This window comes from Rutilus rutilus (assembly GCF_951802725.1).
Source record: "Rutilus rutilus genome assembly, chromosome: 2".
Classification (NCBI taxonomy): Eukaryota; Metazoa; Chordata; class Actinopteri; order Cypriniformes; family Leuciscidae; genus Rutilus; species Rutilus rutilus.
In genome coordinates this window covers 58185386-58198116 of record NC_140210.1, presented here as the reverse complement: position 1 = coordinate 58198116, position 12731 = coordinate 58185386, and the positions used below count along the sequence as shown (strand labels likewise).

Genomic DNA, 12731 nt, shown 5'->3' with positions numbered 1-12731 from the left:
GTTTCATTTGGACGTGGGGAATTGTTTTAATTTGGACTCTGTGCTTGTGTTTTGAGACAGTGACCATAGACCTGCATTATATGACTGACAGACAAGAACGGTTTGACCTAAAAATATCAAAATTGAAACTACTGCGGAAACAAAGACACCTACATCTTGGATGCCCTTGAGGTAAGCTAAAACATATCAAAAATTAATTTCAAAGTGAACTATCCCTTTAATCCAGTTAATGATGCTCTTCCTCTCTGCAGGCGACTCTTTGACCCCCCATAATAATCAGAAGTTCTCCACCTTTGACAAAGATCAAGATGTCTATGAAAAGAGCTGTGCCAAACAGTTTCTCGGGGCATTTTGGTACGCAACCTGTCACATTACAAACCCCAATGGTGTGTATTTATGGGGGGAAGATGCCACTCATTTCGCCATTGGTATTGCTTGGAGAACCTGGAAAGAGAATTACGCTATCAGTATGAAATCCATAAGCTTGAAGATCAAAAGTATATACTAACATACCAGTGTTAAAAGCCAAAAGTATACTTCAGTTTTGACACTTAGAGTATGTGTACAGCCGAACACATAGCCTTTTGACAGTGTGCACTCAACACATGTGTACTAGAAGTTTCATCTTTGTCCAGTGTTCTGTGCAGAAGTTATGAATGATGAAAAATGACTCTGTACTCTTTTAAACTAGAGTTGTGGGTTTCTCTGTACCCTCTCACACAAGCGGTTCAATATCAGTCATTTTTCTTTGTTTTTAGTCCATATTTTCAGATTCACTATCCAAAGGAGCTCTGTACTGAATGCGTTATGTCTGTATGTATGCAGAAGTGTTTATTTCCACAACAGAAACACTAAATGATAGCCTGACGTCGTCATACTCAATTCTAGTCAGAATGTGAGTCTGATACTTTTCCATAGAGATTTGATTATGGGGCGTGTCTCAACCAAACCAGGAAAAAAAAAAACTCTGCACTCAATTGGATAGACCTACAACCAATCAGAGCAACGGAGTAAATGACGCATGTTCTTCATTCATATTTTCAACCAACAAAATGTCGCGGCTCTCTGTTCCTCTTTTAAAATGAATGCGCTGTCGATATAACAGACGCGATGGCGGAATCTACACATGATGTTTCATAAACAAAGTTCGGGAGGAGCACGTACAAATAATCAATCCAATATAAACTTGTCATCAAACAATACATGTCTAACGTTACCCTATCTATCAGCATGAGGAAGCATATTCACTCTGTAAACTTACCTAACACTCCTTGACAGTTTTTCAGCATCCCTCCACCACCCCGAATCCTCACTCTTGTCTTGTTCTCTCACAACCAGGAATACGGGGGAGCATGGCTACCGAGCCCACAGCCCTCTCCTCGGACAGCACGTCATATACGCATTTATTCTATCGACTTATTTGTGTGAAATCTTATAAACGCATTTATTCTATCTGACTTATTTGTAAATGTGAACTCGTGAAATCTCAATTCTCCAGCAGCAGTCGTCTTTGTTGTAAACTAATTCAAATCAAGCGCTCTTTGGTGACGTGGACGATTACGTTGCATTGCTCATCTGTCCATCATCGTATAAAGCCCGCCCTGACAATTTGATTGGTCCGAACAATTTTTGTTCGGGCATAATAGCTCCTCAACGGAGCGAGTCCAGACCGAACTTCCCGACCAAAAAATATTGTGGGCGGGGTTCGGGCTGGCACCCAGGCTAACTAAATGAGGAATTCTGTGGAATCATAGATGTGGATAATTGACTATATGAGTTTGGAGTCGTGGGAGCTGTTGAGTATTGTACATGTTGACTGGAATTATTAATCACAGTGTTTTTATATTTACAAAATACAATTAAGCTGGTCAGTGGAAACACTGGAAATCTTTTCTTTGTACTTTTGTCAGTTAAATAAGAGAATGAACAAATCACAGTTTCGTGATTTTTTTTGCATTTCGCAAAATGTCCCTATTTTTCTGGAAATGCTCTATTTATTTTACAATAACATTCATGAAAATTTAACCACTTTTTAGCTTTTCTTTCTGATACATTGAGATGGATCTAAGCACAATAATAAGCATCTCGTTTGTTTTTAGAAACGGTGCTAAACCAGGATGTTGGTGTTTTTATTTCCTTGTAAAGAACCATAATGAATTAATAATTTTTCTGTATATAGAATACAAATGTCTAATTTCTTTGGGGAATTGGAGGAATTTAACAGTTGAAAATACATAATTTTGCAACATTACAAAATGTTTGCATGTACTTGAGTTTTTTAAATAGATGTTAACTTAACCTTGAGCCGACATCTAGAGCAGGTGTCAGCAGGGACGGACTGGGGCTAAAAAACAGCCCTGGACTTTCTCCCAAATAGGCCCATCATCCGGCCATTCGCCTCTAGCCGTGTGGGACAGACACTAGCCAGGATGTCCTGATACTATGCCACAATACTGTATCAGACAAGGTATTCACAGCAAGTAACATCTCAAAACCAATGATGATAATTGGGGTTGTGTTTATTAATGAAGCCTCAGCCTTCAAATAAAAACAAAAAATGTACAATGCCATAAAATACAAATAATGAAATGTCACTGGCTACAGTAAACCAAATTACACAAACTTGTAATTATAAAACATATAGTTAGGCTACTGTATACCAGGGATCTCCAACCTTTTTGTGTGCAAGGGCTACATCTAGAAGGAATTTTTATTTGTTATACTCCAATATTTATTATACATAACATGGTGAAGCTTTTTTACTTTTCACCATCATATGGGAAATAATAAAATATCTTGATATTCTGGTTCAGACTTAAAAGCGTTTAAAAAAAATCCTGAAAACTTATGAAAATTATTTTTTTTGTTTAGTTTTTTTAGTTTTTTTTTTGTTGATTTTCTATAAACCTATTGTACGTGTTATCAAAAACAGTAGCCCAAACATTTAGTATAAATATAAATGAAAAAAAAATAATGAAAAAAAATAATAATAAACTGCCATAACTTCTAAACAAAAACATTACTGTATTACATTTAATACATTTATACATAACTGTATTAATATAACAGCATTTTTAATAGTTAATTCATAGGTTTTGGTGTGTAATGTCTTCTAACTGGTTTGTTCTCGGAACAATGTTTCGCCTGTTTTTTTTGTTTTTTGTTTTTTTGCGTCAATATGTTGAGAATATCAGCGCTGTTTCATCTGGCTTTTTACAAGCTTAAATCACATAGTCATTTGTGGTTTATAATAGAGATAGAGAATTCTGCGCTGAATTGAAATGCTTCTCAGACCTCAGTGGATCGCGCAGCTCTGTGTAATAATGTTCGCGTGATCGAGATCAGCTTTGTCCGCGATCGCTGTTTTTTGGGTCGAGCTGATAATGCGCTGCTCAGATCAAACAAGTTTTGTTCCGCTTTTTAAGCGTTTGCCATTTGATGTTTCTCATACGCAACGCAAATGACAGCGTACAATCAAAGAGAGTTGGGTAATTTTGTAGAGGCAAAAGTTCAAATTGAAACGTTTAGTTGAAAAGGTCGCAAAATTATACCATTTATTCGAAGTCTGGAACCCCGACGGCAAGTTGGGGCTATTTATAGAATGTGTTTAGCGGGCAACTCACAGGCACCACGTTGGAGACCACAGCTATTCAAATATAATGTAAGCAAATTTAAAAGTGCAGCCTTATAAAATGTCAGTGGATATAGGCCGACTCTTCTTCCTCAGTTGTTGTTTTTTACACGTAGCATAAGTGATCATATTAGTGCCCCTGCTGTTGGCTGTTAAGCTGCTTTATTAGACTTTTTTTTTTTTTTTTTTTTGTGCCGACGGCCCTCGGTTGGACGGCCGTTCTGGACTTTTCCAGAACGCACAGATTGTCAATCCGTCCCTGGGTGTCAGCAACTTGTGGCATGATCATCACAGAAGAACGGCTTGTCAGATCTGCACACACTAGTGAAGGTTAAAATCTCACACTTTATTAGTATTTATAGCTCAGACTGGGCGATATGGCCAAAATGTCATATCCCGATATAGCTCATTTGATATCCCGATAACGATATAGCAATTTTTCTGTTAATTCAGTTCATGAATAGTCTACCGTAAATCCTCTAATATGCCTGTATTCCATTACCGGCCGGGTCTCTAACATTGGCCGGTCTCGCTGTTGGCGGAGGTAAATAATTATTAGAACCAACGTTTTTCTGGGCAGGCCACAACATTATGCTTGTGATAGTAACATGCAAATACCACAGGGGGGCAATGTTTGCTAACGAATCCAAGCCATAGCTACGGTAGCCTGGTCATGTCAATCACTTCGCTCTTGACGTGTGACTTCAGTCGGCTAACGTTGTTTACCATGGCAGCCGCGGAGCCAGGATTTTTGGCGAAAATATATTTTTTAACCCCCTGGGTTCGACAATCGCGCCGGCGCGATAGGTTTTTTTCTTATAAGTGCAAAAGAGATTCAAAATATTCTGTTGACTTTGATCTTAATTACGGAGAGCGCGCGCTATTCAAACGCAAATAATCTGAGGCGATCCACGCAAACCTGTGAACACTCACAATCAGTTGGATATGTTAACTTTCAGGTTCACCTCGTTTTCATTTCGAGGAGCAACGGATCCGGTTGAGGAATAGGTCAGTTCTATATTTGCTTTGTTCTAATCGCCATTGTGTCTGTACACGCAAAAAGACTGTTTAAATATGAATCGCGTTTCTCTCTTTCTCTGTGTGTGTGTGTGTGTGTGTGTGTGTGTGTGTGTGTGAATGAATGAATGAATGCACAGATGCGCGCTGTTGTGGAATTACTAACGGGTTGGGTTGGCTGGTCATCTAGTTGAGAATTAACTTACCCTGGTCTGAACCGCGTCTACTACCGTCTTCCTCCATGTTTGTTTATGTATTGCAGCATGCATGGGCATGCCGTGAGGTTAATTCTGCCGTAAAACGCCTTATCGTGGCGTAAACGATAGAGCCTTATAAAACGATAGACATTTTCTATCGTCCAGACGATATATTTCGTCATATCGCCCAGCCCTAGCTCAGAGCTTAATAAAATAGTCTGTGTGACCATCAGAATGATTACCTCAGAATGTACATCCCAGAGAGACTTTATTTAAATGAAATACATACAACTCTTTAGCTATTATCATGTGTTAGGGACTATGCCGTAGGTTGCCGACGTCTGATCTAGAGCTTTATAGTGGACATTTATGTCATAAAGATGTTATAAAGAAAGAGGAGGAGTCTGAGAATAAAGAGTGTTTGTGTCAGACTGAATAACACATACGGTGAGTTACTGTTTTATTGTTCATTTATCTCATAGAGCATTTGTACATTTTTAAGAAAATGAAAAATGAAATGAAAAAGGAAATGTAGTAAGAGTGAATGACCCTGTGAGGAAAGAGGACCTCTAGTGGTTACCCAGGGAAGCACAAACCAGACACTGTGACGGGTTTCAGCAGGGCCGGAGTTGGGCCTTTTTTTAACAGCAGAGTTTAATGCCCAAGACCAGCTCTTTTTTTGTTCATGGTGAAAGATAGGGCTGTACCAGAATATTCGAGTATTCGAATATTCGTTCGGTGGGTTGGTATTCGATTTTCAAATTTGACATTCGAATATTCGTTTTAATTTTTTTTTTTTTTTTCACACCTGGCATCCCCCTAGAAACTGTTCCCATTCGCGCTTGAATGGGGCTGTCATGCATTTTCTCAGATCGGATAGTTCTCTCTGATTTATCAATATGAACAATGAACACATAAATGTGTTTTTGCAAAACGGATATGAATCCGAACTTCAAATCCCACGCTATAGGCAGATGTGATGGAGTGCACGTCACTAGCAACAGATAAGCTGCATTTTACTGATCGTCAGCTAAAATTTCTAAATCAAAGACCGCAATATGAGAGCGGCAACAGCCCTGGTAAGATCATTTCGATTCTTTACTTTTAATGAAGTTGATTGTGTGTTAAAGCATCTGCGACCCACTTTCACTTTGATTTGTGATAGTTTGCACGTTGGCTTTATGAATAGATGCTGATCTGCGGTGACGCGTGCTGTAGGCTAAGTAAGCATCGTCATATCTGGCTATAACATGATATAGCTAGCCTAAAACACCCTCTCACACGGTTATTGTTTTAGTATTTCTGGGCGAAATACAATACTCTTATTTTAGAGCGCAGAACAGCGGAGTTTGTATGGGCAAAAGTGCATGCCTGAGCTTGTAACGTTAGTCTATAAGCTGCGTTGCTTTGACATTGTGGAAATAGAATAGAAACAATATATTAGCCTACCCTTTACTGTGTCAGTAATTACTGTGCTGCTGATTTCTGATTTGAGAGTTATTTGTTACTCAGAAAAATATTAGGCTGTGTTTTGTATCAAGTGCAGTGTTGCGCGTGAGGCGCGCGCGCGCTTCCCGCTCGCGCTGGTCTGTATTAAAAGTTTATTAATTCTGAACGTGTCACATCTCGCGTGGGTATATTGCACCAAATGTGACACTGCACTCGTGAAGTCGATTGGATGAACGGTTCTAAATGCAAGATAAATAATCTAAATGCAAACAGACAGACGCATAGAGATTCCTGCCTTTATTAGAGAGAAGAATATGTTCAGCCCCCTCCCTCCGAAGCTTCGAATATTCGATGTTAATTCCTGTCGAAGCTTCGAAGCTCAAAAAATGGTATTCGGACCAGCCCTAGTGAAAGAACTTGGATAAATGAAGTGTCAGTTCATACTATTCTGTTTCATTTATTACTGTCATGCTTGCTGACAAGGAATATAAAAGGTAAAACATTCCGAAACTGCTTGAAAAGCACAGTTGAAAAATACTATAAATAAAAAAGGAAAGAAATTGAACATTAGTACCATAACTAATATCAGACAGCAGATTATGCTATTCTATAAAGTCATATTACACCGTTGTATAAAGACCTTTGTGTCTATAGGCTGTGTGAACAGCCAGTAAATGTCTGTTTGTCGTGAGAATGGACATGGCTTGTTTTCCTCACCCGAATTCCTTAACTCATAACTTACTAAATCAAGATTTTAAACAATAATTACCATAATAAGGTAAATCTAAGATAACATTTCATACCTGTGTGTTCTTTGAGCCAGTCAATCAACATTAGAGCGCCACCCTCAGGCTGAATTGCACAAGGAAATAGAGGTGTGTACCCGGACCGAGCCCACAGGCCCTATGGAGAGCTGCACTGTGGAAGAATTATGATCTTATTTGTGTAAATAGTTTTGCAACACTTTCAAAGTTCAAAGTTTGAGTTCCTGAGGAATTATTGTGACTTGTTACACTGGTTCACCTTGTAAAGTTTCATAATTGGCAAGTGCTTTATCTCTTTTGCTGCTGAGGTGGCCACTGTGTCTTGAAGAAACTGTTATTGGTTTACTGGTCATTGCATGCAGTCCTAAAATACAGCATGTTGCAAAACGGTGTTAGCTTTGAGAAATGGACTTCGGGTTCTGTCTGAAAATGTAACTGTACCGGTTGGGTGGGTTTGGGTCAGGTTAAGGGATCTCAGGTTATGTACGTGTCTGAAGTTTCAGCTCAAAATACCCTACAGATAATTTATTATACCATGTTGTAAATATTTGAGTGGAAGCAAAAACCTGCTGTTTTCGTGCATGTATCTTAATAAGCTGCTGCTCCCTCAGATACCGCCACAAATGAACAAAACATCTGTTTGGTCTTGATTATCATATCGCAGTCACGTTCGTATGACATTGCAGTTCATCCATCTCGAACACAAGGGAGAAGTAAACAAGGCACTCAAATTTCATTGGCCTTCCTGTGTACCATGCCCCGAGATACTGTTTGGCACAGTTACTTGCATTGGAGTCTTGGTCCTTGTCAAAGGTGGAGAACTTCTGATCGTTGTGGTGGATCAAAGAGTCGCCTGCAGAGATGAGGAGTATCAATAAAGGCATTAACAATGTGTGACAGGGTCCCATTCTTTGTTATAAATGAGCAATTTTGTTTTTGAGCAACAGTCAATGGGATAGAATTACTTCAGCAGAATAGAATAAGTATAAGGGAAAGGTTTCACTGCATATAATGTAAATTGGAAGAACAAGACAAAAATAATATTTACAATTACAGAGGACACAAATATTTCAGTTTAACTGACTTCAAGAAAAAACATTTAAAAAAATGCATGAACAAGTGTACATTTACTCAACTGATAATTGTAAAGAAATGAGTATGAATGAAAGTGTCCTACCTGCTCCTCCATCCTTGAACCCTGAAACATGCAGCTGATACCCGTCAGTTTCAGGACCCACAGAGAAGGACGAGTACAGAGCTGAACCCTTCCTTCCTTCAAAGTCCTCCATATCCACTCTCAGCATGTACTTTCTGTTACGTGTCAGCTGGTACATGTTCTCCAGTCCTGTTCGCACACACACACACACACACACACACTCAACCAAACACATGATCATCCACACAAACGGACACACGCTGTGAGATCTTACCCAGCCAGTATTCGCTCTCCACATTCCCGAATCCTCTCTTGTACTAATTCCACGGCCGATAGAAATTCACTATGCCGCCCATTGATCGAATGCGAGACTCCAGTTCCGTTAACAGATGTTTATTACACCGTAGAACTAAAAGTTCAGGTAAACAAAATAGACAACATTAAATATTGCAATTGTTACATAAATAACAAAGAATACAAAGTAATACTGACCACTTTAGCCTGCTTATCAACCAACGGCAGAGTACTTTTCCAGAAGCAATCTTCAGTCAAAAAATGTATTCTTCAGCTTATACACAGTTGAAGTAAACACCACGAATCATGGATTATAAAAAATTAAACTAGACAGGTGTCACTGCTACATGTGCGCTTGGTCTCTGCGCTTTGCTTACTGAGCTTACCGAAGCTTACAGCCGCCACTTCCGGTTTTCGGCATGTCAAAATAAAAGTATGTGCGCATTTCAAAATAAATACAAAAAAAGCAGCTGCATTTACACTCCCACCATCACACAATGTGTGATTCACAATAAAAAATATACATTGTTAACAGATCTCTGGAGGTAAATACACCTTCAAATAAAAAACAAAACAATGTCATTGAAGAGCTAACCTACTTATTCAGCCTCAAGCAATAGTACTGTTTTGTGTATTGACCTTTCTAAGTAAAGTGGCTTATGTAAGCGTGTGCCTTTACTGTCTAGTGTTGTGTCACTAAGTAACAGTTTGAGTTTTCTGACTCTTCCATCAGTTCCTTGGGCGACTTCAACTACCTTCGCCAGCTTCCACTGATTTCTTGGTGTACCATCATCTTGCAACAGGACAATATCATTCACTTTAGCATTTCTCCTGTCCTTGCTCCATTTGCTCCTCTGCTGCAGATTCAGCAAATACTCCTTTCTCCACCTGGTCCAAAATTCATTGGACAAGAACTGTACTCTCTTCCATCTTTTCTGAAGATAGAGATCTGCCCTTACAAACTCACCCGGTGGTGGTGCGATTATTGACGATTTCATTGTCAATATGTGGTTTGGAGTTAGGGGTTCAGGTCCTAATGGATCATTGAGATGTTCTGTAGTCAATGGTCGACTGTTCACTGTAGCCATCACTTCGTACAGGAATGTTCTTAATGAAGAGCTGTCTAATCTTCCAGCAGACTGGTCTAGGATGGATGTAAGGACACTTCTCACGGTCCTAATCTGCCTCTCCCAGACGCCGCCCATGTGACTGGAAGCAGGTGGGTTCATGACAAAGTTGCATCCCAGCTCTTTCACACGTTCTCGATCCATTCCTTTCATTAATTCTTGGAATTCATTGCGTGCCCCCACAAAGTTTGTGCCTTGATCACTTCGTAGTTGACTCACATTGCCTCTTATAGCAATGAAACAGCGCAACGCATTTAGGAAAGCATCAGTGGAAAGGTCATCCAATACCTCAATGTGGATGGCACGTGAACACATGCAGGTGAATAGAAGCCCATACCTCTTCAGTTCTTTCCTTCCGTCTTTGACATAAAATGGTCCGAAGCAGTCCATACCACTATAGGTAAATGGAGGGGTAGCTTCCATCCTCTCTGGTGGAAGGTCGGCCATTTTTTGTTCCTGATTACACTTTCTGAGTTTTCTGCATTTGATGCATTTGAAAATGAGTGATGACACTTCACTACTACACCCCAGGATCCAAATCCCACTGGAGCGTAATTCATTGATGGTCATTCCACGACCCTGATGCTTCACCTTCTCATGGTAGTGCTTTATCAACAATCGAGACACATGATGTCCTTTGGGGAGGATAGCTGGGTGTTTGACATGAGGGTGGAGTGTTGCTTGTGTCAATCTACCTCCCACCCTCAGGATATCTTGGCTGTCCATGAAAGGGTTCAACTTGTGCAGTTTGGTTAACTTGTTCTTTTGTACTTCTTTCTTTTGTTTAATAGCCTTGATTTCATCACTGAACGCTTCTACTTGAACTGCATGGATTATGAATTGTTCAGCCTCTATTCTTTCTTCCAGTGTCGTAGCTTCATTGGATCTTGTTTTAAGACCTTTCACCTCCTTTGCGAAACGCTTAAGTCTTGCTATGGCTCTTACAACTCTCTTCCAATCAGAAAACTTCTGAAGTCGATCTGTTAGGGACCTTTCCTCATTTGCTTTCGTTGTGTGAACTTGTGCTCTTTTGATTTCTGGGTCTTCCTCATTGAGGTCTCTCACCTTAATATCTTCTTCCTTAGGGAGCTCCTTTTGCCACAAGAAACTAGGTCCCGTGAACCAGTTAGACTCTACAAGCTCCTTTGCCATGAGTCCGCGAGAGGCATGGTCAGCCGGGTTATTTTCTGAGGCAACATATTTCCACTGGCTTGGTTCTGTGCTCGATTTGATCTGCTGGATCCGATTGGCTACGAATACATGAAATCGCTTTTCATCATTGGTAATGTAACCAAGAACAACCTTGGAATCGGTCCAAAAGTATTCCTGCAGATTTTCAATCTCCATTTCTCTCCTTAGCAGATCACTTGACCTTGTTGCCACAACCGCAGCTGAGAGTTCCAACCTTGGGATAGTTGTTACCTTCGTCGGTGCAACCCTTGCCTTCCCCATAACAAAAGCGCAGTGGACTTCTCCAGACTTCGAAACAACCCTAAGGTAAGAACACATTCCATAGCCAGAAACACTGGCATCGGAAAAATGGTGAAGTTCACACTGTTGAATTTCCTTGGCTGCCAATGGTATGTAGTGCCGTGGTATCTCTACCGAAGACAGATTATGAAGGTCTTGGAGCCATTCTTCCCAACGCGGCCTGAGGTCGTCAGGAAGTGGCTCATCCCATCCTACCTTGTCTTGGCACATCCTTTGTAGAATCTGTTTACCTTTCAAAATGATAGGTGCCACAAATCCAAGAGGATCAAAAATTGAGGCCACCGTTGACAGTACTCCTCTTCTGGTAAAAGGATGCTCTTTTACCCTCACTCTGAACTGAAACTTATCTGAGCTAATGCACCATTGGACACCGAGAGCCCGTTCTATCTTGTGCTCGCCCAAAGCCATGTCCAGGTCAGCTGCAACTTCGGCAAGTTCTTGCTTTGGGATTGTGGCAAGAACCTTCTTGTTGTTGGTAATGAATTTGTGTAAGCGGAGTTTACCGGTGTTGCATAGGTCTCTTGCCTCTCTAACAAGCTCGATAGCTTCCTCTTCACTGTCCAAACTTGTTAATCCATCGTCAACATAAAAGTTGCGCTGTATAAACCTCACTGTAGCTTCACTAAACTTGCCTTCTCCTTCTGCAGCCAGGTGTTTGAGCCCAAAGTTTGCGCATCCAGGTGACGATGCAGCACCAAACAAGTGCACCTTCATGCGGAACACTGATGGTGGAGCTTCCATATTGCCTCTTTCCCACCACAGAAATCTGAGGTAGTCTTGGTCTCTTGGTGCAACATGAAATTGATGGAACATCCGCTCTACATCACACATGATGGCTACTTGTCCTTTGCGGAAGCGACACAAGACCCCTACGAGGGTATTTGTAAGGTCTGGCCCGGTGAGTAGATGCTCATTCAGTGATGTATTCCGGAACTTAGCTGAGCAATCAAATACCACGCGAATCTTTCCTGGCTTTTGGGGATGGTAGACCCCATGGTGAGGGATATACCACGTGGTCTGATTGGTTACCTCTGACTCTGGAACCCTTTCAGCATCACCTCTTGCTATGATGTCCTCCATAAAAGCCACATAATCTTTGGGATATTGATTATCTTTCTTAAGCCGTTTTTCCAAACATCTGAGTCTATGTTCTGCACACACTTTGTTGTTTGGCAGGCTTGGTCTCTCTTCCTTGAAAGGCAATGGCATTTCGTAATGTCCATTTGGCTTTTGCTTGATTCCTTCTTTCAGCTTCCTCAAGAACTTAATATCTTCTTGCGATATTAGAACTTCTTCACTGAACTTCTCAGCAAAATCTGACTCAAAGACCTTGAGTATATCTGCTGGAGTGATCATTTCCTTGACTTGAGTTCTATAAACAAAATGAACCTCAGACTTGAGCTCAGTAAAGGGCTTGGTAGCTGGCTGAACTTCCTTTATGATGATACGGTGGCTCACACCGATTTCATCCTCATGATCATAATCAACTTTAGTACTACTGTAGCCGATAATGCTCCAACCCAACACAGACCTTTGTGCATATGGCTGGTTTTCATTGCCCGTGATGACATCTCTGGGAAGTAAGGCTTGTGGACAGTTATAGCC

General features: G+C 40.6%; 2 protein-coding genes across 2 annotated transcripts in view; one reads left to right on the top strand and one right to left on the bottom strand.

Moving 5' to 3' along the window:
* Positions 1-508, top strand: part of LOC311279875 (microfibril-associated glycoprotein 4-like) — a gene marked incomplete at its 3' end in the record, with an annotated part of 49813 nt that extends 49305 nt beyond the window's left edge. Inside the window, exon 5 of the mRNA XM_084391657.1 lies at positions 252-508. Coding sequence (XP_084247783.1) covers positions 252-508 — 257 coding nt within the window. The remainder of the gene's footprint in view (positions 1-251) is intronic.
* An 8052-nt stretch (positions 509-8560) lies between these two features.
* Positions 8561-10872, bottom strand: LOC311286369 (uncharacterized protein). The gene is made up of 2 exons (XM_084402566.1): positions 8707-10872; positions 8561-8623 (listed from the first exon to the last, which is right to left on the bottom strand). Exon 1 carries the CDS (start codon positions 10785-10787, stop codon positions 9108-9110), a length of 1680 nt encoding a protein of 559 aa, XP_084258692.1. The 5' UTR covers positions 10788-10872; the 3' UTR covers positions 8561-8623; positions 8707-9107.
* Between the last annotated feature and the right edge of the window lie 1859 nt (positions 10873-12731).

Coding starts and splice junctions, on each gene's coding strand:
- LOC311286369 (XM_084402566.1), bottom strand. CDS start 10,787: ATGGCAAAGGAGCTTGTAGAGTCTAACTGGTTCACGGGACCTAGTTTC.